The sequence below is a fragment of the Carcharhinus amblyrhynchos genome, chromosome 2, assembly GCF_965287045.1.
Source record: "Carcharhinus amblyrhynchos chromosome 2, sCarAmb.v2.hapA, whole genome shotgun sequence".
NCBI classification, from domain to species: Eukaryota; Metazoa; Chordata; class Chondrichthyes; order Carcharhiniformes; family Carcharhinidae; genus Carcharhinus; species Carcharhinus amblyrhynchos.
Window position 1 is genome coordinate 134,586,409 of NC_137325.1, and position 25,629 is coordinate 134,612,037.

The 25,629-nt window shown below is 45.3% G+C and overlaps 1 protein-coding gene across 1 annotated transcript in view; it reads right to left on the reverse strand.

Moving 5' to 3' along the window:
* Positions 1-5,907, reverse strand: part of dpp6a (dipeptidyl-peptidase 6a) — a 961,250-nt gene extending 955,343 nt beyond the window's left edge. The window contains exon 1 of the mRNA XM_080217553.1: positions 5,299-5,907. Coding sequence (XP_080073679.1) covers positions 5,299-5,484 — 186 coding nt within the window. The 5' untranslated portion in view covers positions 5,485-5,907. The remainder of the gene's footprint in view (positions 1-5,298) is intronic.
* Positions 5,908-25,629: the final 19,722 nt, after the last annotated feature.

Genomic DNA, 25,629 nt, shown 5'->3' on the forward strand with positions numbered 1-25,629 from the left:
CTTGACTACTGTAGTGCACTTAGTCAACCTCCTCCATTCTTCTCTTCCTAAACTTGAAAGCATCCCAAATTCTGTTGTACTGTAGTTCACTCCAAATCCTGTTCACCCATCACTCCTGTGCTCACTGACTGACAGTGGCTCCAAATGAAGGAATGACTCCATTTTATAATTCTCTGCATCGCCTTGCTACTCATTAACTCCAATCTGCAACCTGTTTGAGCATTCAGGGTAGACCATTTAGGACGGAGGTGAGGAGACGTTTCTTTACCCAAAGAGTGGTGAGCCTGTGGAATTCATTACTACAGGAATTAGTTGATGCCAAAACATTGAATGTATTCAAGAGGCGGCTGGGTGTTGCACTTGAGGCGAATGGGTTCAAAGGTTATGGGGAGACAGCAGGATTAGGCTATTGATCAGCCATGATCGTAATGAATGGTGGAGCAGGCTTGAAGGGCCAAATGGTCTCTTTCTGCTCAACCTCCCAAGCTTGAAAACTGGAAGTGTTGTGTATACTCAACACATCAGGCTGGGCTGTGGAGGAAGAGTCAATGTAGAGTCAAGTATTCTCCTGAAGAATCAAATTGGACTTGAAACATTGGCTCTCTTTGTAGGTGCTGTCAAACCTGCTGAGCATTCCCAGCACTTTCTGTTTTTATTTCATATTGCCATGGAGGTATTTTGCTTTTATCTTCGAAGATATCTGTGCTCCTCCAATTCTGGCCTTGAGTAACCCCAGATTCCATTGGCTCCATCATTGGTGGTCTGCTTTCAGGTGCTAATTCCCTGAAGTTTAGAATTCCTTCCTTAATTTTTTTTTATTTATTACTGTCACAAGTGGGCTTATATTAACACTGCAAAGAAGTTAATGTGAAAATCCTCTATTCATCACACTCTGGCGCCTGTTTGGCTACATGAGGGAGAATTTAGTGTGACTAATGCACCTAACCAGCATGTCTTTTGGACTGTGGGAGGAAACCCAAGCAGACAGGGGGAGAACGTGCAGGCTCCTCATAGAGTGACCCAAGCCAGGAAACAAACCCAGATCCTTGGCACTGCGAGACAGCATTCAGTGATCACCACTGTGCTGCCTGACTCTCCTTTGCTTTCCTCCTTTAGGAAAGGCTGAGGGACTTGAGGTTGTTTTCATTAGACAGAAGAAGGTTAAGAGGTGACTTAATTGAGGCACGCAAGATAATCAGAGGATTAGACAGTGAGAACCTTTTTCCTCAGATGGTGATGGCTAGCACAAGGGGACATAGCTTTAAAGTGAGGGGTGATAAATATAGGACAGATGTCAGAGGTAGGTTCTTTACTCAGAGGGTAGTAAGGGCGTGGAATGCCCTGCCTGCAGCAGTAGTGGACTCACCAATTTTAAGGGCATTCAAATAGTCATTGGATAGGCTTTTGGATAACATTGGAATAGTTTAGGTTAGAGGGTCATTAGATTGGTTCCACTGGTCGGCGCAACATCGAGGGCCGAAGGGCCCGTACTGCGCTGTAATGTTCTATGTTCCTTTAAGATGCTTCTTAAACCCTATCTCTCTGACCAAGCTTTTCACCATCTGTATTAATATTTGCTTGTAGCTCAGTGTAACGTTTTGTGATGTGCCCTGTGGCATTTTGCTACGTTAAGGCCATTACAATAATTACAATGTGTTACTCATAGAATTCTGTAGCTCATGCCCTTGAGGCAGGACATCTTTGAACAGTTATAATTTGGGGCTCTATCACTACTGGGTAAGCACTTGATTACAGCTATAGCTTTGATAACTTAGTAATTTCTGTAACCCATGACTATTTACAATATCGTTAGTGGCATTATTAACTTCAACTTCCAAGCAGACCTAGAGGTGGTGTTGCTCCCTAGATATTGAAGCTACTGGAAAATATTCAGACATCACATATTCTGCAGATTATACTGATTGAATAATTAATTGCGAGGCAGTAATCAAAAGGGGAAAATGAGTTCCGATAGTATGAATCTACACTAAAACAACTTGCTATTTGGAAACCATAATTACTTTTTGGGATCTATATTGTCCACAATATAAACATTTCTTAAGGAGTCCCAAAGGTTAATCAGACAATTTAAAATCATACTAGCTGAACTATTCTACTTGCAGTTCCATTCTTCAAACCCTTGTATGTGCACTAGGGTGGGTGCAGAGGAGATTCACCAGGATGTTGCCTGGGCTGGAATGGTTCAGCATTGAACAGAGGCTGGGGTTGTTTTTCTTAGAGCAGAGAAGACTGAGGGGGGGGGGGGGGGTTGGGGGGCAGGGGGCACATTGATTGAGGCGTCCAAAATTATGAGGAACACATAGATAGGGTAGATAAGAAAGAACTTTCTTTGTAGAGGGATCAATAACCAAAGGGGATAGATTTCAGGTGAGGGGCAGGACATTTAGAGGGGATTTGAGAAAAAAATTCATCCAAAGGCTGGTGGGGATCTGGAACCCGCTGCCAGAAAGGGTGGTAGAGGCAGGGCTCCTCACAACATTTAAGGTGCATTTAGATGAACGCTTGAAACAAAATAGCATACAAAGCTGTGAACCAAGTGCTGGAAAATAGGTTTAGAATAGATAGGTGCTTGATGAGCTGGTGCAGACATGATGGGCCAAAGGGCCTCTTTCTGTGCTGTAAAACTCTTACTGTTAGAATTAATTTTCTTCTCCTGGGTACAAACCACAAAATATATACTTTTTTGTGGGGGGTAAAGAGGGGCAATTACTGAGCTGACCAAAATCCCTTTGAACTTATTTTGGGTGATATTTCAATGTAAGTTTTAGTGGCCACTTTTTGTCCAGTTCCTCTAATTCTGTTATGACTTGTGAAAGTTATTTCCCAAAACATAGAAACTAGAACAGGAGATGCCATTCAGCTTCTTGAGCCTGTTCCGCCATTCATTATGATCATGGCTGATCATCAAATTCAATACCCTGATCTCCCTGCACCCCCCCCCCCCATGATCCTTTTAGCCCCTAGAACTATATCTAATTTCTTCTTGAAATCAAGTAACATTTTGGCCTCAACTACATTCTATGGTAGTGAATTCCACACATTCACCACCCTTTGGGTGAAGAAATTTCTCCTCACCTCAGTTCAAGGATAAGCGGTAAGCTTTTTAAAACTATGACTGCCCCCCCATCCCCCAAGTTCTGGACTCCCCCCCCAACATCCGGAACATTCTTTCTGCATCAACCCTGTCTAATCCTGTTAGAATTTTATGAGTCTCAATGAGATCGTCTCTTGCTCTTTTAAACTCCAGTGAATATAATCCTAACCGACTTGGTGTCTCTTCATATGACAGACCTGCCATCCCAGGAATTGGCCTGGTAAACCTTCACTGCGCTCCCTCTATAAAGCAAGGACGTCCTTCCTCAGACAAGGAGGCCAAAAACTGCACACTATACTCCAGGTGTGGCGGCAGCAGACAATGGAGGAACAATCTAGATTACTGGGAGAAGGAGGGGGGGACGTTAACTTCTACATTGCCAGCAATCCTCGGGCATTATAAACAAGCTTTAGTCCTGTCCGAAAGCTTCACACCACACAGACGCCGGAACTCGAGACAATTCCGAGGCAAGGAGGGGACTGGGGGCTGGGGGGTGCGGGGGGGGCGTTATCCTTAACTCAAAAGCCCACCGTTGCAGAGCAGAAAGCGACACCTACTGATTTCACATGCGTAGCCTTTTCTCGAAAGATGTTACCGTCTCCAACACCTTAAGGTTCACATTCTGGCAATTTAACCTTGAGCTGATGAGGAGTCTGTTCACAAAAGTGAAAGATGTGTGTGTGTGTGTTATTTCATTTTCCGAATGGTGAAAGTGGCTAGCAGTCTCTTTCATGCAGCCCACCCTTCCCTCTTCCCCGTTTACCTGTTGCACAGCGAACACTGCACTGAAATAACTGAGAACAGTAATGTTTCAAACCAACTTGATATTCCGTAGCCGTGGGCAGCGACGGTGGCTGCAAACACCTTTCTGAGCAACATTTTAAAATTACGACTTAATGGTCAAAATCAAACTGAGCTGTCAAAGATTCACCCCCCCCGCTCCCCCCCCACCCCACTCTCGCCCCCTCCTCTCTCTTTTGGGGTACAGTTTCAACTCTTATGAGATGTTCTCTCCCGGACTAAACACATCAGATTTAAACCGATTTTTCAGCGCCGCCTGACCTTTTACTTCACATCTCCATCTGAAATCGGAATCAGGCCCCTGTTTTATTAAACAGGCGCTAAGCAAAACTGCACAGGGGGAGGAAGGTGGGGGGGAAAAAAAACAGAGCCTGCCATCAGATATTCTGGTCTCTTTGCGGATGGAGATGTGACTATATTGAAGGTATGTTGTGTGGATGTTACTGGCCACAGGACCAGGACCAGGACAGGGAGCAACCTGTCCCGTGCCCAGAGAGTTGACTCCACTGCCCCTGACCTGAGCTGTGGACAGCTATTGAAGACAAAACAAAGGCAGGTTCTCTGCTTCTGCTTCTGAAGCACTGGGGCTGAGGGGGAAAACGGTGATGCCTCCATCTCTATCTGTCTCTCCCTCTCCTACGGTAATACAACAGTGTAAGAAAGCAGAGCGTGAGCTCTGGAAGGGCTGGATCCCCCTGTTCAGAGGCGAGCCAAGCGAGTGATGGCAGATTTACTTGCGTGCATTTTTTTTTTACAGACTCGACGCCACTAATTTAACTGGCGACCCAAAAAATAAGAACAGAAAAAAATCGACCCAAAAGGTTTAAACTCCCGCATTGATCAGGAATCAAACCAGGGCCATTAAAGATTCAAGGGGTTGCCAGGGCGATATGCAAATACAACTTTTTAAACAGTTTCTCCCCGACAAGTGCAACAAACCGGTGGTGTTTGTTTTTTTTCTGTTTTATATATACACATGGGTGAGACAAATCCCCAGTTCATTTCATTCCTCCCATTTCGGAGAGAGCTTTTTTTTTCGTGTCTGTTTTAAACGTCCTTTACAGTAGTGGGAGATTTTAATAATTGGTCAATTAGCAAATTGAATAGTAGCACGCAATGCTAACATTCGCACAGGAAACTTAATGAAAAGCATGTTGAAACAGTGCGGGGGGGGGGGTGTGGACTGGGGGACAGGTGTCCCATTCAGCAAGAGACCTGGGGAGAAAGGAGAGGAGAGGGGGGGAAGAGACTGGGGAGACACAAATTAACCACAAAATAGAGAACAGGCAGAAACACACACACACACACACACACACCCCTCTGCATAGCCACATCCACGAAGACAGAAACAGATAATGCGAGTTAATGAATGATTATCTTACATCATCTTCCTCACAGTCCCTCCTGTGCTGGTAGCGGGGCTGTTTGTCATCCAGAGGGTGTGCAGCCTTGCCCCCGGTGTCCTCCTCGGCGCACTGGCCACCCAGCAGGTGGCTGGCTTCGGCAGGAGCCGGGTAGGACCTGGAGGTGTTGATCTGCCCGGTGATCCTCTGATACAGCGAAGCCATACGGTCAGTTGTGGAGGAGAGGACGGGGAGGACTCCTCCAACACACACACACACTACACCGAAAGCAGGGAAGAACTTCTTGCAGTCAAGGGCTATTCCTCTCCTCTCTCTCTCTCCCACTCCACTCGAGAGAGACAGAAAAAAGGAGTGAGAGATCAAGAACACAAGGAGGATTTTTTTTTCCCCCAGTGTGTGCAGGTCTCTTAGATATCTGTGTGCATGAGACAGAGAGAAAGGCCTAACGTTGTTTTAGTATCAGAGGAGATCAGATGTCCTCGCTAGGAGTGCAGGCGATGAGCGGATGCTTCGCGATCACTCCCGGATCACAGTGCCTTCAAGTGGGAGGGATTCAGACTCGATACTGCATTCAGGACACGATGGCTCTCCCTCTCTCTCTCTCTCCCTTCTCTATTTTGTTTGTTCTTTGCTGGAACCTCTGGGCTGGAAGCTCTTCCATCACATCAGCGCTGCAGTTTTTGCTCTCTGTCTCTAGACAAACTATCAGAGCACCCCCTCCCATATACACACCTGGCAGCCAGTGTCAACCCCCCCCACCAACCACCCCCCCCCCCCCCGACTCTGTCAAAGAATAGCCGGAACTGACGAGGGAGGAATACGCCAAGACTACACACACACACACACACACACACACATAAAACTGTGACCCTGATGTTGGTCTCTGCTGAAAAGACCAGGAGATCTCCCCTTTAATCTGCTCCAAACTCCAGCCTGTGGACTGGGGACGGGGGACCTCTCACAGGGCGATGACAGTTGGATGAAGGGGAGGGACGGGGGGGCGCGGCTGGGGGAGAGGGCGATGGGGAGGTTTTGGCAACAGGAGGGAAGCCTCAAACAGGTAATTCTCCGCTTTAGATCACAGCAGTCGCTCGCACCACGAAATGCAAGGGGTTGTTGCACATCTGGGGGAGGTTTTTCCAGGCTGCTGGTGGATTCCTCCCCCCCCCACCGCCCACTACCCACCCCTCTCTCTCTAAGCAAATGCGAAGCAGAGAGTGTTATATTTTGTGTGTTGCAGAGTTGCTGTGTTTTAAAGCAGGCTGCAGCACCCCTGTGTGGACACATTTAAACAAGGCAGTCCCCCCATCCATCCATCCATCCAGAGTTCATTTCATTCTCTGGTCAAGAGGAGGGGAGATTGAAGCGGGCCCTGTCAGCACTAAGAAACCAAATACCGTCAACAACAACAAAGGGAGGGCTGCATTTAGCTGGCGCCTTTCATCACCTGGGGGGCGGGGGCACCCTTCAGTCATAGGATCCGACAGTGCAGAAGGAGACCATTTAGCCCAACCAGTCTGCAGCGACCACAACCCCACCCAGATCCAATCCCCATAACCCCATGCATTTACCCTAGTCTGCCCCCTTGAAACTAAGGGGCAATTTAGTGTGGTTAATCCACCTAACCCGCACATCCTTGGGCTGTGGGAGGAAACCGGAGCACCCGGAGGGAACCTACACAGGCAAGGGGAGAACATGCAAACTCCACACAGATAGTGACCCAAGCCAGGAATTGAACCTGGATCCCTGGCAGCAGTGCTAACCACTGTGCCACCATATCGCCCCAATTAAAGAAGTGATTTTGTTTTGAAGAGGAGTGACTGTGAAAACATTGCGAACCTCCTCCGAACCAGCAAAAAAAAGATAATTTGTTCTATAGTTATGTGTTAAGCTGAGTGGTGAACAGCGACCTCCAGTCACCAGAATCAAACTCGCCTGCTGCCAGGAAGGAGTGTGTGTTCCCTTATTCCCAATTCAATACGAGGACAGCATACTTGCGGGCAGCATGGTTAGCATTGCTGCCTCACAGCGCCAAAGACATGGGTTCAATTCCCGGCTTGGGTTACTGTCTGTGTGGACCTTGCACGTTCTCTCCGTGTCTGCGTGGGTTTCCTCAGGGCATTCCGGTTTCCTTCCACAGTCCAAAAGATGTGCTAGTCAGCTGGATTGACTACGCTCGATTGCCCCTTCGTATCAGGGAGATTAGCAGGCTAAGTGTATTGGGGAGGGACCTGGGTGAGATTGTTGCCTGTACAAGCCCGATGGGCTGAATGGCCTCTTTCTACATTGTAGGGATTCCACGAAGATGAAAGAAGTGCACTGTCAGTTCATTGACATCGATGCAGGAATTCTTGAGTCACACCTAGAACTGGCAGGAACACTTAGTTGAGTCCTTTCAATCTGACACTCCCTTTGGGAACAGTGACAAGTAGAGTGTGAATAAGTTGCACACCCACTTATCAGCTTGGTTGAAAGCAGCATCGACCAAGACATTCCAAACACCACCCCTGGTGAAAATAAAGATAGTGCAATGCTGGGAGTTGGAACTCTCTGTACTAGGAAGAATCTGCCTGAGAGGCAGAACTAAAACCTCCTCCATTGACGTGATCACCTTTCAGTCCCATGTGGAGAAGCATCTCTGTTTACCTGTGAGATTTTATTTCTCACCTCATTCGTCTGGGGGCAAGTGCCAGAATATAGTGGCGAGCAGCACGGTGGCACAGTGATTAACAGGGGCCCAGGTTGGATTCTTCACTTGGGTCACTGTCTGTGCAGAGTCTGCACATTGTCCTCTGTCTGCATGGGTTTCCTCCAGGTGCTCCAGTTTCTCCGAAAGACATACTGATTAGGTGCATTGGCCATGCTAAATTTCGTTAAAGGGAAGTCGTGTCTGACAAATTTACTGGAGTTCTATGAGGATGTGTCTAGGGCGGTGGATAGAGGAGAGCCGGTGGATGTGGTCTTTCTTGATTTTCAGGAGGCGTTTGACAAGGTACCTCACAAGAGGTTATTGCAGAAGGTCAGGGGGCATGGAGTTGGGGGTAGGGTGTTAGCGTGGATAGAGGACTGGTTGTCAAATAGGAGGCAGAGAGTGGGGGTCAATGGGTGCTATTCGGATTGGTGGATGGTGACTAGTGGAGTGCCCCAGGGGTCGGTGCTGGGGCCTCAGCTATTTACCATTTATATGGATGATCTGGAGAACGGAACCGAGTGTAGGGTGTCGAAATTTGCTGATGACACCAAAATTGGTGGAAAGGCAAATTGTGCGGAGGGTGGGGAGAGTCTACAGAAGGATCTAGATAGGCTGGGCGAATGGGCCAGGAAATGGCAAATGGAATTTAATGTTGGCATCTGCGAGGTGGTCCACTTTGGTAGGAATAATGGTAGGAAGGATTATTACTTACGTGGAGAAAAACTGCAGCTGGCGACGGTGCAGAGGGACCTCGGGGTCCTTGTGCATGAGTCGCAAAAACCCAGCTTGCAGGTGCAGCAGGTGGTCAGGAAGGCGAATGGGATGCTGGCCTTCATCGCGAGGGGGATTGAATATAAAAGTAGGGAGGTCTTGCTGCGGCTGTATAGGGCATTGGTGAGGCCGCAGCTGGAGTACCGTGTGCAGTTTTGGGCGCCGTACTTACGCAAGGATATTTTGGCCTTGGAAGGAGTGCAGAGGAGGTTTACTAGGCTGATGCCGGAGTTGAGGGTGTTGAGCTATGAGGAGAGGCTGAATAGATTAGGCTTGTACTCATTAGAGTTTAGAAGAATGAGGGGAGATCTCATTGAGACGTATAAGATGATGAATGGGATGGATAGGATAGAGGTGGAGAGACTCTTCCCGCTCAGAAAGGATAGTAGGACTAGGGGGCATAGCCTCAAGATAAAGGGGGGGGCGGTTTAGAACAGAGTTGAGGAGGAACTTCTTCACTCAAAGGGTGGTGAATCTCTGGAATTCTCTGCCCATTGAAGTGGTGGAGGCTGCCACGCTAAATATTTTTAAGACGCGGGTTGATGGGTTTTTGATGAGAGAGGGGACTAAGGGTTATGGGGAGAGGGCGGGAATGTGGAACTGAGCCAAGACAGATCAGCCATGATCTTATTGAATGGCGGGGCAGGCTCGAAGGGCTAGTTGGCCTACTCCTGCTCCTATTTCTTATGTTCTTATGTTCTAACAGGCGTCAGAGTGTGTCGACTAGGGGACTTTCACAGTAACTTCACTGCAGTGTTAATGAAAGCCTACTTCTGATGCTAATAAATAAACTAAATTTAAAAAATGTTAATGTCACCGTACTCCAAGATGACCATAAGCTTCTCAAAGGGGAGAGCTGACTGGTGGTGATTTAACCTCAGATGACAGGCAAGGTTGAGAAAGCAGGATCTTCATGAATAACCTCGGCTGGTATGGAAACTGAATCCCTGCTGTTGGTGTCGCTCAGCATCACAAACCAGCTGTCCAGCCAGCTGAGCTATGGTATATAAAAACAAAATAGTGTGGATGCTGGAATCTGACACCTTAGCAGAAAATATTGGAAAATCTCAGCAAGTCAGAGGGGGAGATGTACAAAAGGGTCCAAAGGGGCAATTTCTTCACACAGAGGGTGGTGTGTCTCTGGAATGAGCTGCCAAAGGCAGCAGTAGAGGTGGGTACAATTTTGTCTTTTAGAAAGCACTTAGACAGTTACACGGGTAAGATGGGTATAGAGGGATGTGGGCCAAACGTGGGCAATTGGTAATGGCTTAGTGGTAAAAACTGGGCAGCATGGACAAGATGGGCCGAAGGGCCTGTTTCCATTCTGTAAATATCATGACTATGACTTTAGGGAGAAAATAGGGCCACCCTAATGGGTCATCTCAACTCAAAACATTAACTCCATTCTCTCTCCATAGATGCTGAGATTTTCCAGTATTTTCTGTGAACCGTGATATATAAGTAGACAAAAAGCACAAAAACATACAGTGCAGCCTTACAATGCTTGTGCCACATTCCTGAGCGTACTTATTTTTGAAACCAAGCTGTCACCTCCAACTAGTCTACTTTATATCTATAAGGAACTCAATTAAGTCAGGTGTCTGGAACCAATTTGGTAAAAAATGTTTCACACAAGAATGCAGCACAAATTCATTAAAAATTCATAGACCAATGGGAGTACAGCTATCAAAAGCACCAGATAATTATGGATGAACATAGATTGTCAGCCTAAATTAGTTCACACACATTAAAAAATTATCGCATGCCCTATTTCAATATTCAGTTGTTTCTATTCAAAAGAATTGGGGTTTTTTTCCCCAACCCCATCTCTCCTTAAAGGAAGAATATGTCACTCTTGCTGTGAAGAAGAGATTCTCAGTCCTCATGATACTCTATAATAGTTGGGAACTTGTCAACTGTATCTCGGTCTCCCATTTTAATTTGAAGTGATATTCTAGATTGACATTTTCTATCCCCTTTACTATCTTCTATGCTTTTCCAAGATTATTGATCAAGGTGGAGAAGACAAGGTTTCTTTGGTCTTTCCTCACCATTGAGAGAATGGGAATGTTTTTGAACTGGAGACATTGCAGTGTTAATGTAAGCTGACTTATGACACTAATAAATAAACCTTAAACTTTGAACATGGGGCTGAACTATCAGACGAGCCAGAGGATGAACGGCTGTCCTGCATTGACTTAACCTTCAAACAGCTGTTAATTTTGACTTCAGTTACACTCCTATGAAGTGCCTCAGGAAGTTCTACACAAATGCATGGTGTTGCTCAAGCTTGATCCCTATAGGTTCAAAATGATCAGACAACTTTGCATCATTATGATTCACAGAAAGATTGAGGAATGATCAAGTTTCATTAAAAAAAATCATTTTCTAAATAATGCAAACATCACTGACATTACTCTTAAATTCAATTTACATTAATGTAACCCTTACAACAAAAACATGACCCAAAGCAATTGAAAAAAAAGGGGAAATAAAAAGGCACCCAGCCAAAGGAGGAGAAGTCCATTTTAAATAGGTTCTTGACAATAGGAAAAGCAAGTAAGTAGTCTGGAGAAGGAGCTCCTAGGCATCTGACTATGAAAGATGTCCAAAGGCTGAGTGAGGAATATAACAAAATCATCATTCCAACATAATGCTATGTTCAAGGCACTTGGATCCCTGTGAGTTAATTCACATCAGCAAAAATGGATTTGATGTGAAAGTAGATGATGATATGGGCATCAGAGTTTTAGATGAGATAAAGTGTATGGAATGTGGCAGATGAGAGGCCAATCATAAAAAAATTGGAGCAAATCAACACTCCAAGTGGAAAAAAAGCTCAAGTGAAAGCATCAGCACCAATTGGTCTGTAAGTTTCCATTAGTAGGAGAGACAATGATCCGAGGGCACAGCCTCAGGATAAAAGAACAACCCTTTAGAACCGAGATGAGGAGGAATTTCTTCAGCCAGAGGGTGGTGAATCTTGGAATTCATTGCCACACTGAAAGCTGTGGAGGCCAGGCCCTTGAGTGTGTTTAAGACAGAGGTAGATAGATTCTTGATTGGTAAGGGGATCAAAGGTTATGAGGAAAAGGAGGAAAAATAGGGTTGAGAAACGTTATCAGCCATGATTGAATGGTCAAGCAGACTTGATGGGCCGAATGACTTAATTCTGCTCCTATATCTATATCTTATGAATGGAGACAACCAAAGTTACAGTCTTGGCTATAGATGACTTTGCTTCCTTAAAATATATATTTATTGAAGTTTTTTTACTTTTTATAAATAATGCAACAAAGTTTCAAAGATTTGTACAGTACAGCAAGATCATTTTCAAACAAGAACAGGTATATTAAAAAATAAATACCAACACAGTTGGTTCGGATTATTCATTGTGTCTAGTGCTTCCCATCATACAACTCATGAAAGGATATATCAAAGGGTGCAGGGAATATCAGAATAACAGGATGCAGAACCACCAATCTCCTACACGCCCCACACTTGGGCATTCATCAAAGGATGCTTCTGCCATCCCCAGAAAGGTGGCTTTTCTGATGGTGAGGGAGAGGATATGGGGCTAGAATATCATCTCGGTGTATGAGGATGCTGAGGTTGCTAGGCTCAACCAAGCAAAATGGCCAGAGTGTGGGATAGAGTCTGTGATGTGCTCAAAGATGACGGCTTCCCAGTGAAGTTGCAGCTTGTCCAGTAATGGATATCAGGGAGGCAGCTTAACAGTAGAGGTACAGAGGGAAAGGTAGTGGAGAGGAGGAATTGAATATCAGTAGACAGTGAGGCACACTGTTCCTAGCTATTTCACTGTTTGTATTACCCAGGAATTGTATTGCCTGGAATACCCCTTCCCAATTCAAATTAAGATAAAAACTAGGAGCATGAGCATACCATCTTGCTTCCCACGCCTGTTCCACCATTCAATGTGACTGTGGATGACCTTTGGCTTTAGCTTCTCTTTCCCGCCCTTTGTCCCTCGATACCCCTTGGAGTCCAAAATCCATCACTCCTAGCCTTGAATATATTGAATGCAGAGTGGAAAATCCGTCACCTGGTATGATGCCAGCAGCAAATTTTCATAATCGCATTAGAAGCTCTCTCCATTTTATTTCTGAATGGCACAAAGAACACTGGGCCGGATTAGCCCTCCAAAGAGAACAAGCAACTCCATGCCCCGCTCTCATTCAAAAGAAAACAGATTAACAGTAGGAGCTGCAATTTATCACTCTAACTGCTTAATCTCATTAGTCAGACCAACAATTTGTTGGTAAACATTCAGGTTACTTGGCATATACCTCGCATAAGTTAAATCGTTGCTCACGTCGCGGATAATGTGTATTCATTTTCACCCATTCCACCAACAAACACCTGACCCAACGTGACAAATAACGTTTGCAGAGGTCACCCCGACAACATGAGCCAATTGCTCACACATTTCACCATTTTCTAATGACATTTGTAATGTGCGCTGCAGCCAAACATTGTGCCAGTGGGAGGCAGCATTTTAGAGGCTGACTAGACCGGAGTTCGAGTGAGCCAGGAGCATGTAGGGTCAGTAATTAGGATGGCCCTTAAGCTTTGTTTTCATTCATTGCTTCCAAGATTGCTGAAACTTTTTTTTAAAATCCTGCTAAATAATCAGCTAGTCATGCTGTGTGGCTATGGAAACTATTCAGGCACTGGCACAAGTTATTAATGTGATTAGGGCAGCACGGCAACACAGTGGTTAGCGAACTGCCTCACAGCGCCAGGGACCTGGGTTCAATTTCGGCCTCGGGTCGTCCGCATGGGGTTTGCACGTTCTCCCCGTGTCAGCGTGGGTTTCCTCCGAGTGCTCCAGTTCCCTACCACAATCCAAAGATGTGCGGGTTTGATTAATTGGCTGTGCTAAATTGCCCCTTAGTGTCAGGGGGACTAGCAGGGTAAATAAGTGGGGTTGTTGGGGGTAGGGGGATTGTGTTCAGTGCAGACTCAATGGGTCAAACAGCCTCCTCCTGCACTGTAGGTATTGTATGATCTAACCTGATATATTAGAAAAGGTAAAGTCGCCATAGTCCCAGATGACCGTGGACCACTCTCCAACCTCACAGGGGAGAGCTGACCTGGGTGCTGATTTTAACAAGTCTGACAACACCAGGTTTTAGTCCAACCTATTTATTTGATAATATACTCGCAAGCTTTCGAGGGGTTACCCTCTTCGTCAGGTGAATGGAGAGTTCTGGCCTCAGACAGAGCATATAAAGCACAGACAGTTTAGAGATTACTGATTAAAATGCGAATCCCCACACCCAACCTGCTGTTCAAGACCTGAAGTGGCTGATAATGTGAGTGGTAGGAGCACTGATCACAGTTTAAAGAGATGTGTATTGTCTCCAGACAGTACAGTAAGTGAGGTTTTGCAAACCCAGGCAAGTCACGGGGGTTACAGATAGTGCGACATGAACCCAAGAGATCTTACTGTACTTACTGTACTGTCTGGAGACAATACACATCTCTTTAAACTGTGATCAGTGCTCCTACCACTCACATTATCAGCCACTTCAGGTCTTGAACAGCAGGTTGGGTGTGGGGATTCGCATTTTAATCAGTAATCTCTAAACTGTCTGTGCTTTATATGCTCTGTCTGAGGCCAGAACTCTCCATTCACCTGACGAAGAGGGTAACCCCTCGAAAGCTTGCGAGTATATTATCAAATAAATAGGTTGGACTAAAACCTGGTGTTGTCAGACTTTTTACTGTGTTTACGCCAGTCCAACGCCGGCATACCCACATGCTGATTTTAACCCAAGGATCGCTACACCTCAGCACAATGCCAAGGTTGAGATGGCAGGGCCTTCGTGAATAACATGCAGATAAAGGTAAAATATTGCGGATGCTGGAATCTGAAACAAAAAAAAACAATTTGCATGCATTTAAATTGCCTTACGGGGGCGGGGGGGCTGCACATCCAACTTCACCAGCACTTCGCGTTCGCCCATCCAGAATCGACACAAAACAAATACGCTCCATAGAAGTCCGATTCGGGCACTGCAGATAGTGAGGAGGTAAGTGGCAGTGTCCGAAGGCTCTCTGCTCGAGATTGGTGGGATGGTGGGCGGGAATGGGGATCCACTGCCACTCTGCTTGAGATCAGTGGAGGGAAGGGGGGGGGGTGGGGGGGGGAGGGCCTGGGATCGGTCAGGGTCTCGCAGGGGTTGGAGGGATAAGGGGTCAGTAATGTTGTGGCAATGTCTGTAGGGGCCAGGGGGAGGCATTATCCGGCCAGGGAGGGATGTGACAGGGTAGCAGCGTTCTCTCATCTATTTTTTCTGCGGATGCGGAGTTGGAGGCACCAATCGGAGCTGCAGGATTTTGGGCCCCGCCCACAGGCTTCTGCAGCGTGATTCAGAATCGCTGATTTTTTTTCATGCGGAGTGTGTACGGGGGTGCCTGAGAACAGGTTTAAAAGTTGGACCTGAAGCACTCCCAGTTTCAAGTCCGCCCAGCGCTTGGAACCAGAATGGAATACAGGGACCTTAGGGTCAGGGGCACTGGCTAGGGTAAATGCATGGGGTTGTGGGGATAGGGTCTGGGCGGGATTGTAGTTGGGGTAGACTCCATGGGCCGAATGGCCTTCTCTGCACTGTAGGATTCTATGACAAAGTTTCTATGTGAAACAGCGACTAAGGTGGCTGTTACACACCTAACTGTTCTCATTAGGTTTATGTAAATTTAAACATTGAGAGACAGCGAGAAAGAGAGTAACATTGAGAAAAGAGTCAAAACATTTATATTCTCCAAACTGGAGAGTCCTTGATTGCTCAAAGGGTCAGTTTGGTAGCTGCATGTTTCATTCAAAGAGCTGACAATTAAAAATGCATAAGATGGGTATATTGTGGATAAACAAAGACAGACTCAGTATTTCCTTAGCTTAGTCAATGTCACAAAGTGCAGTTGGAGATACAAAGTGAAAGAGTGTAATTTAAGAGTTATTGAGACAACCTACAGGTTAATTGGGTTTCAACATAACCCAAATCACAAATCACACTGACGTTTTGATATCGATTTGTTGTAAACATGACAAGGAAGGTGAAACGCAGATTGCTCGTTATTCCCCCAAAAGTTGTGGTTCCTCCAATTTTGCCAAAAGAACCCCCAATCCTTTGAGCTTAACGTAACCTCCGGAGGGATTTGGACCGAAAAGTTCTTGCTTTGGGCAAAATGGAACGAAGAACCAAAAATCTTGAACAACCGAACCTTGCAACTGATGAGACAACATTGCCAGCATAGAAATCAATACTCTAAAGATTGGCAGGAATCATTACTTTCTTGATGAAGAGATGCTGAAATGTGTTTTCCTTAGCTCCAACAGGAGCTCTTAAAAAAAAAATTCAAAATCAATTGAGGTGACCAGGCTTTTAATTTAATTTTTTTTTGACTGATTCTGCTGTCTAATGTTTCAAACTCCACGCCGTCTGAACAATATGCTGTCCCTTTACAAATGGACGATCCAAGGACGCAGCGTTCTCCTAATGGGGGCTATGATTTTCTCATCACAGCCTCCTTACGGGACTGAGTGTTTTAAGATGTTGTTAAATGAAAAATGGGACCGTCGCTATTGACAAGAGTCAGTCAGCAGCCGCCAAGATGCGAATAGAGAGCGGCGAGCTGACCTCATTTACTCTGAGATAACAAAACAAAGCGGCCTGCTACTCAAACCACATCTTCTGGGAAATATTAAGGAGGTGGCGCGTTGAGCATGCAACGCACAACTTGCCGGCTGGCAGTTAACTAGATGAAAGTGGACTCGAACAGAATAAGATACGAGCGGAAAGGTGTTAAAAAATACTTTCAACTCACCGAGGAAGTTGTGACAATGTTGTCAAGCTTTTCAGCGAGGCTTGAGTGCAATTGATCAAATCCTTCAATATGCCGGATATGGACTGACATTTTCCGTGTCGCATTTTATAATTTAAACCCTGTGCTATTCCGAGTTTCCTTGTGATAATGTGAGTTGCTTGAGTATCGGTGTCATCGCTTTGTTTGATAGCCTCACCACAAAACAAGGATCAGCTCTGACGAAGGGTCATCCAGACTCAAAAGGCTGCCTCTACTCTGGCTCCACAGGTGCTGTCAGACCTGGTGAGATTTTCCAACATTTTTTTTTGTTTCTGTTTCATCCGCGGTATTTGGCTTTTATATTGGGATATTTCACAGCCTTGTGATTAAATGCGCGAAATATTGTGATATTTCGTAAGATATTGGGATCTTACTTGGAAATAATTCCTTTCTCTTCAGGAATCATGAACAAATGTCAAGGTGAGAATTAACATCGTAGAACAGAAGGCATTGGACTTGAAAATATACTATGAAAATAATGCAGGGATCCTTAATTGTAAGTGGGTTAAGATCTTTTGACACAATGGACAAATGAGTTTCATGTGACATGGTTAAAGGTTAAAGGATTAATGTTGAAATAATTCCTGTGAAGCCCGTGTCTCTTCATTGGATTTAGTTTTATTTACATAGTTAGCAACACACAGACAGGTACTTCCTCATATAGAGTATAAACCTAGAGTGCCACATTATACGCACATAATGCAGGGCTCCCTTAATCTGGAAGCTCCTATTCTAAGAGGTCCACATAGTGGGCCTTGTTAAAGTAATTACAAATGTCTACTGTAAAATAGCAGAACAATAAATTTCTTCGCAACACACTATGCTAGTCGCTGAAATTTCAAGGATATTAAATTGATATGTCCACATGCTCTGCGATTGACAATGTGGATTAAAATGCATTTCTTCCTCAAAGTATCACAGAAATACTAACTTTTCCTTGTTGAGTGCCACAATCCTAAACAGTAACTAACCCAGGGATCATTCTCCTAGACTTGTCACGAAGCAATCCCATTTTGTCTCTCTTTTTCTCTCTCATCCTCCTTTACCCTCCGAACCCCAAATCCAGCAGCATAGCGCCAACAAATCCTCAGAGATAAAGTTTATTTATTCATCACAAGTAGGCTTACATTAACACTGCAATGAAGTTACTGTGAAAATCCCCTATCCCCACACTCCAGCGCCTGTTCGGGGACAATTTAGCATGGCCAATGCACCTAACCAGCATGTCTTTTGGACTGTGGGAGGAAACCGGAGCACCCAGAGGAAACCCACACAGACATGGGGAAAATGTGCAAACTCTACATAGACAGTGGCCCAAGCTGGGAATCGCATCTGGGTCCCTGGTGCCGTAAGACAGCAGTGCTACCATGCTGCACTGGGGCAGGGACAGAGTGTAGAAGGATAGTTAATATTGAGGAAGCAAGGGGGCTGCAGAAGGACTTGGACAGGCTAGGGGAATGGGCAAAGAAGTGGCAGATGGAATACAATGTGGAAAAGTGTGAGCTTATGCACATTGGAAGGAGGAATGGAGACACAGACTATTTTCTATGCTTAGGAAATCAGAAACACAAAGGGACTTAAGAGTCTGTGTTCAAGTTTCTCTTAAGGCTAACGGTAGTTAGGAAAGCAAATGCAATGTTAGCATTCATGTCGAGAGAGCAAGAATACAAGAGCAGGGATATACTTCTGAGGCTGTATAAGGCTTTGGTCAGACCTTATTTTAAGTATTGTGAGCAATTTTGGGCCCCGGATCTAAGGAAGGATGTGCTGGTATTGGAAAGGGTCCAGAGGAGGTTCACAAGAATGATCTCTGGAATGAAGAGCTTATCATATGAGGAATGGTTGAGGACTCTGGGTCTGTACTTGTTGGAGTTTAGAAGGATGGGGGGGGGGTTCATTGAAATTTACAGTATACTGCAAGGTTTGGATAGAGTGGACGTTTCCACCAGTAGGAGAAACTACAACCAGAGGGCACAATCTCAGGCTGAAGAGGTGATCCTTTAAAACAGAAATGAAGAGGAATTTTTTTCAGCCAGAGAGTGGTGAGTCTGTAGAACTCTTTGCCACAGAAGGCTGTGGAGGCCAAGTCATTGAATGTCTTTAAGACAGAGATAGATAAGTTCTTGATTAATAAAGGAATCAAGGGTTATGGGGAAAAGGCAGGAGGATTGGGATAAGAAAAATATCAGCCATGATTGAATGGCAGAGCAGCCCGATGGACCAAATGGCCTAATTCTGCTCCTATGTATTATGGTCTATGAGGCAGATGCCACCTGTCCCAGAGCTACTGACTACAGGTGAGAGTTGGCTGGCCTCCAGTCGGTATCACAGTGTACAAGATAATGTTAAAATACTTGCAGCAAGTGTCATAGAATCATAGAATCCTACAGTACAGAAGGAGGCCATTCAGCCCATCGACCCTGCACCAACAGCAAACCCACCCAGGCCCCATATCCATAACCTCAAGTATTTACCCTGCTAATTCCCCAGACACCATGGGCAGTTTAGCATGGCCAATCAACCTAACCCGCACATCTTTCGACTGTGGGAGGAAACCAGAGCACCCAGAGGAAACACACGTAGACACGGGGAGAATGTGCAAGCTCCACACAGACAGTCATCCAAGGCCAGAATTGGAGCTGGAGAGGCAGCAGTGCTAGCCACTGTACCACCATGCCATGGATTATTTCAGTAAACTATCCAAAATTTCCCTGAACAGTATCTGGCCAAAATTTATTCAGAAATTCTGCACAACAGACAAAGTCCCTGTTGTGAAGTTAATTGGAAACCAATAGAGAATGAAAACTGATGAAATTATAACACTGCTCTGTTATATGGGACATGTTGTACTAATTTCTGCATTATCATAGAATTATACAGCGCAGGAGGGAGCCATTTGACCTTCTGTGCCTTCATAGTTTTTTGAAAGAGTTAGCCAGTTAGATCTAAAAAGCTCAAAATAAGGCAGCCACAAAGTGCTCAAGGGCCATCAATAGCAGCAGAATTAAACTCTATCACATCCTATAACCTTATGGCTCACCCAACCTTTACCATCAAACTTGATACCACTAGGATCACTGAGGACGCATGGTGGCACAGTGGTAAGCATATATCCTGTCCCTCAGTGTCTTCTCCAAAAGCTTCCACACCACAGGTGTCAGGCTCATTGGTCTATAACTTCCTGGATTATCCCTGCCTCCTTTCTTAAACATTGGCACAACATTCGCTGTTCTCCAGTTTTTTGGAATCTCACCTGTGGTCAAAGAGTACGTGAAGATATTTGTTAAGGCCCCAGCTATTTCTTCCCTTGCCTCACGCAGTAATATGGGATAGATCCCATCCGGCCCTGGGGACTTACCTGTCTTAATGCAATTTAGGATACTCGACACTTCCTCCTTCGATATATTGACATTCAAAATTGTGATTCTCTGATTCCTTTGAGGTGCTCTTTAACACGTACCTCTTTGAGTCCTGGTCCAAAGCCAAGGCAGGGTTAAACAGTCCTCTCCTGGCTTTTTACACAGTACAGAGATACAGGAACAGGAGGAGGCCATTCAACCCTTCATGCCTGGTCAATCAATCAATTAGATCATGGCACCTCTCTATATCATTGATCCGCCTTACTTCAATACTCTTTAATATTCTTGACTAACAGTGGTAAATGTTCAATTGACAAAGCCTCTTCCGCTCTTTCTCCTCAATCAGGTTGAGGCAACTTCAGATCCTAATTATTCTGGACAGTCCCCTACCCTCAACAAAGTTGCCCTCATCTTGATTTTCAAATCCTTCCATGACCTTGCACCTCTATCTCTGCAACCACCTTCGGCCCTATAACTCTCTGATATCACTCCACCACTGGCAGCCATAACTTCAACTTCCATTTTAAGCTCTGGAATCTCCTTCCCCTACCTGTCCACATGTCGACCTCTCATTCTCTCAGGTCCCTTTGAGATGCTCCTGAACACTTAGCTCTTTGTCCAAGCTTTTGTCCACCAATGCTGACATCTCCTGGCTCAGCTCAGTGTCAAATTTTGGTTGTTACTACTCCTGCAAAACACCTTAAAATGTTTTTCTTTGTGAATATCTTGCCCCTTTTGAAAAGAAAACTGAAAAACCCTTTAATTGTAACTCAGTTTTGTTTTGTTCAGTCACAAAAGCAGGGTTATGATGTTGTACACCTGGTGTGCTTCATGTGGACAACTTGATTGTGTGAATGCAAATGCAGCGAGACTTATTTCTGCATAAGTGCAAGTTGTTGTATGCCATTTTTATCGGTCCAAAGGCTGAAACCAAATGATGGATGCAAATTGTCGTAATTTCTAAAATAAATGCAAATTTGTCAGCCAGTTACAAATCGAGGAAGATAATTTTTGTGAGATATTCCCAGTCGGCCTTGGGAAGCAATTGGCCCAATCCAATTTAAATTACGCCGCAGAATGGATCTTTCCATTAAGAATGCAAAAGGCCATTTTCAGCATTTGGAATTACTTCATTTGTCGTTGAGGCCAAAACGTTGTCTGATTTCAAGAAGAAATTAGATGTAGCTCTTGGGGCTAAAGGGATTAAGGGATATGGGGGGAGGGGGGTGCAAGGGGGATCAGGATATTGAATTTACTGATCAGTCCTGATGAAGATGAATGGTGGAGCAGGCTCAAAGGGTGAATGACCTACTCTTGCTTCCAGTTCCTGTTTCTTTTTAAACAGTTCTCTTATGTCTGAACTTTTTATAAATTCATCAGCAGATTTTATGCCCTTTTTAAAACAAAAACAGGAAAACCTTTTAATTGTAACTCAGTTGCATCTTGCTCTAGTCGTAAGGGCAGGTTCGATGACATGAAGCTGGTGTACTTCACGTGGGCTAATTAATCACGTGAATACAAATGGAATATGACTTACTTCCAGACAAGAAAAGGAACTGTGTTATTAAGGTCATTGGAAATGACACTTTGGCTGGAATGTCACCAGCACACTCGCCCAAGGCTTGGACGATCGCGCTGGAGGTTAATGGAGAATGCAAGCCTCGCCTGCCCCGATTTCAGGGCAGGCGTGCTGGTAAAATCAGGGGCCTTCGTCTTATTTATGTTTTGCGCTTTCGGTTAAAATAAATCTTCAGGTCAGCACTATCTTGTCAAAGAGCAAAACAGATATGAAGGGCAATTTTGCTTTAACAGCTGCACGGGCATCTAAGGGGCAGCTCTTGGGTCCACGTTCACTGTCCTTGCGAATGCCGGCAAAGGAGGGGCAGAGGAGTCAGGATCCAGATATCGTGGATCTCGCTGGCGAGATCGTGATCTTGGATATTCCCCGTCCCACGCCGGTCACCCCCATAACAGATGCAAACCTGTTTTACATGAGCTTCAATACATTTACATATCATTAATCCACTCCCTCACCAGATATTGACCCCCACCACCCCCTGCCATGTATTGACGGGGCGCCGACAGGTTCATCAAAACGTGAACCTGTCATAGGGATCTCCGCGGGGGCGTAAAGATAAGTCTATACCCCATTGGGAGAGGGACATGGCCAGGCAGTGTTCTGGCACTGCCTCTTGGCACATGTTGGCACCGTATCCATGCCAAACAGCCACTTCTAAAGAGTGTCCCGATCTCAGGCAAGAATCACAGGGACACCCCCGCCCACCCTCTCACACACATGGGCCCGTCCTCCCCAACAGATGTGGAGAACTCACTCAACCCGCACAAGGGGAACCCACCTCCCCTCCACACACAAGGGGATGCCCCTCCTCAACTAGTAAGGGTAACCACCCCCAAAATTGAGACCCAAAATGGTCCCCATGCACTGCATCCAGGCTCTGCTCATCTACAGTTCCAGCTTTTAGAACATATTCCGATTTATCTTTGAATCCAAAGTGGATGTTCTCACACTTGCCAAAGTCAATTTTCATCTGCTACAGCTTTGCCCATTCATTTAGTCAGTCTATGTCCCCTTACAGCTTCTTCTCCCATCCACATTACTTACTGTTCCCCCTAACTTAATGTCATCTGAAAACCTGGATGTATAATCCTTCTATTCCTTCATCCGACTCGTTAATTAATATGGTGGAAAATTCAAGGCTCCAGAACTGATCCCAGAGGAACATTACTCTCTGCCTCAAGTTGTAATGAACTGGAATGAGAGAGTGGTTGAAGCAGGTTCAATATTAATGTTCAAGAGGCAAATAGATATAGGCATTTAAATTGCAAAAATAATTGCAAGGCTATGGGGAGGTTCTCTCAAATAGATGTAAAAGACACCGTGAGACCTTTCAGAAAAGAGCAAGGGAGTTCTCCTCAGTGTCTGGGCAGCATTAAGCGTTCTTCCTGTGCGTGTGGGTTTCCTCCGGGTGCTCCGGTTTCCTCCCACAGTCCAAAGATGCGCAGATTGGGTGGATTGGTCAGTCTAAATTGCTCCTCAGTGTCCCCAGATGTGTAGTTTAGGGGGAATAGCGGGGTAAATATGTGGGGTTAAGTCTTACTCATTTTTGTTTATTTGTTAGTGTCACAAGTAGGCTTATATTTGGGTGGATCTGGGTCTGGGGTTTGGTTCTGGGTGGGTTGCTCTGTCGGGGAGTTGGTGCAGACACAATGGACCAAATGGCCTGTTTCTGCACTGTAGGGATTCTATGATTCCTATGATCTATCCTAGTCATTGGGTGGGATTTTCTGGCCGTGCTCAGTCCAAAGTCGGAAAATCCCTCCTGAGCTCAACAGACTTTTGCATGGTCTGCCTGCCACCTGCTACAATTCCCATGGTGGGTGGAACAGGAATATTCCCCCCAGTAGGAGCTTGCCTTACACAAATTGGCTGCAAGTTTCCTACCTTACCGTAGCTACTACCATTGGCTATAAAGCGCGTTAGAACTTCCTGAGGTTATGCAAAGCGTTCTACGAATACCTTTCTATCTATTGTGTAACATGCAACTTTGTCAACTCGTGATTTTGGCTTGTGCATTTGGAAGTGCAGAGTGGCAATTTATTTGCCTCGCTCCAGGGCTGACTGCCAAGTGTCCACAGCTGCCAACTGTTGTTTGATTTGATAACAGCAAGCTGCCCTGTATCAGGAGCACATAGGAAAATGAATCCAATTGCAAAGGAGTCCAGCCATCAGAACTATTATGTGGTGTGATTCAGTAATCAACAGTGTAATAGAATAGCTCTTGACCTCACTGTGATCCTTAAAATTCACCCAAATGGTATAACATTGCCCTTTGTGAATCTAGTATCTTCTTCCACTCTGAAACTTTGGCCCTGCCTACATATATTGTTACTGTTCATATAATAACCATGGTGTAAGGTTATCTGGCATAGCAAGGGTCAATGTGGTTGATCCTTAAATGCCCTCTGAATTGGCTAGCAAGCCACTCAAGGGCAATTAGAGATGGACAATAAATGCTGGCCCAGCCAGCAGCACCCACATCCCACGAATGAATTTTAAAAATGGGGGACGATGTAACAGTACACCCATGGTGTGATGTACATGACCCGAAACTGCAATCAGTTGTGGAACTAGAGAGGGCCCTGTGTAAAAGCAAGCATGGAGCTAGCTTATACCTTGGGTGATACATTGTATATATGAACATATTTACATGTTATCAATAAACGTTTAATGTTCAACTGTACAAGATTCAGACCCATCTTCTGAGACCGACTGGGGGAGTTCTCCAGCCTCCTATCATGTTTTTCTTGGTGGCGGGAGGTGGTGCACTCTTTGCTGATGGTGGATTCTCTGGTCCTGTCAATGGGATTGATATTACCCCACGCTGCCAAGAAGCCTGTGGGAGGAGGTATGTTGCCAGAGAAACCAGACAATTCCCTTCACTGTTGTTTTACCCAGAATGCAACGTATACGAGAACAGAATTTGGTTCAAATGTGACATTCCTCCAATGCACCACCCGAAGAGTTATTCATTGGCTAGAACCAATTCTTGTGGGGAGACAGAGAGAGAGAAGGAGTGGACTCTTCAGAGGAATACTCTGCTGCAAGAATCCAGAGTCACCATTCAACCTTCTCAATCCAGCTCGCTGGAGCTCTTCTTCCAAATGGGGGAAGAAAACAGCTCTCCTGTCTGCTTCAGCCTCAATCGGAGCTTCCATTAAAGAAAGCATCAGAAAAATGTAAGGCTGCCCAGCTGCTGCCCTCCCCCTACTCTTCCTGCTCATCCATTTGGATAGGCAATGACAGGCCTGCTCTTTGCCTATCAAATCTTTGCAGATGCACCACAGAAAGCATCCTTTCTGGTTGTATCACAGCTTGGTATGGCTCCTGCTCTGCCCAAGACTGCAAGCAACTACAAAATGTCATGAATGAAACCCTTGTCCATCACTCAAATCATCCATTAACATTGTTCATACTTCCCACTGCATAATTAGGGATCCCATGCACTCTGGACATTCTCTTTTCGACCTTCTTCCATTGGGAAACATATACAAAAGTCTGAAGACACGTACCAATCCACTCAAGAGCAGCTTCTTCCCTGCTGCCATCAGACTTTTGAATGGACTTACCTTGCATGAAGTTGATCTTTCTCTACACCCTAGCTATGACTGTAACACTACATTCTGCACCCTCTCCTTTCCCTCTCCATGAACGGTACACTTTGTCTATATAGTGTGCAAGAAACAATGTTTTTCACTGTATCCCAATACATGTGACAATAATAAATCAAATCTGAAGAATCCTGGCTCCTGCCTATTCCTGACTCTCATGACCTGGCCACACACATCATTGGGACAATTAGTAGCAGCCAGATTTACAGTAGTGTTTTGTCACTGCTGCGGACAGAGAAATGCTGCTGGAAGTATTTGTGGCATCAGTTTCTTGGTCACCGATTGGAAAGGAACACTCTCTTTGGTTGAAGAGACTGGGGTCAGATGGTGGGGTTGGGAGAGTCAGGGTTGCAGGGTGGTGGGGGGAGGCGGGATAGAGAGCGAAAAAGGCGTTTTTCTTCCCTTCCTCACAAAGGACTCTGCAATCACCAACTCCACTTGGGCAAT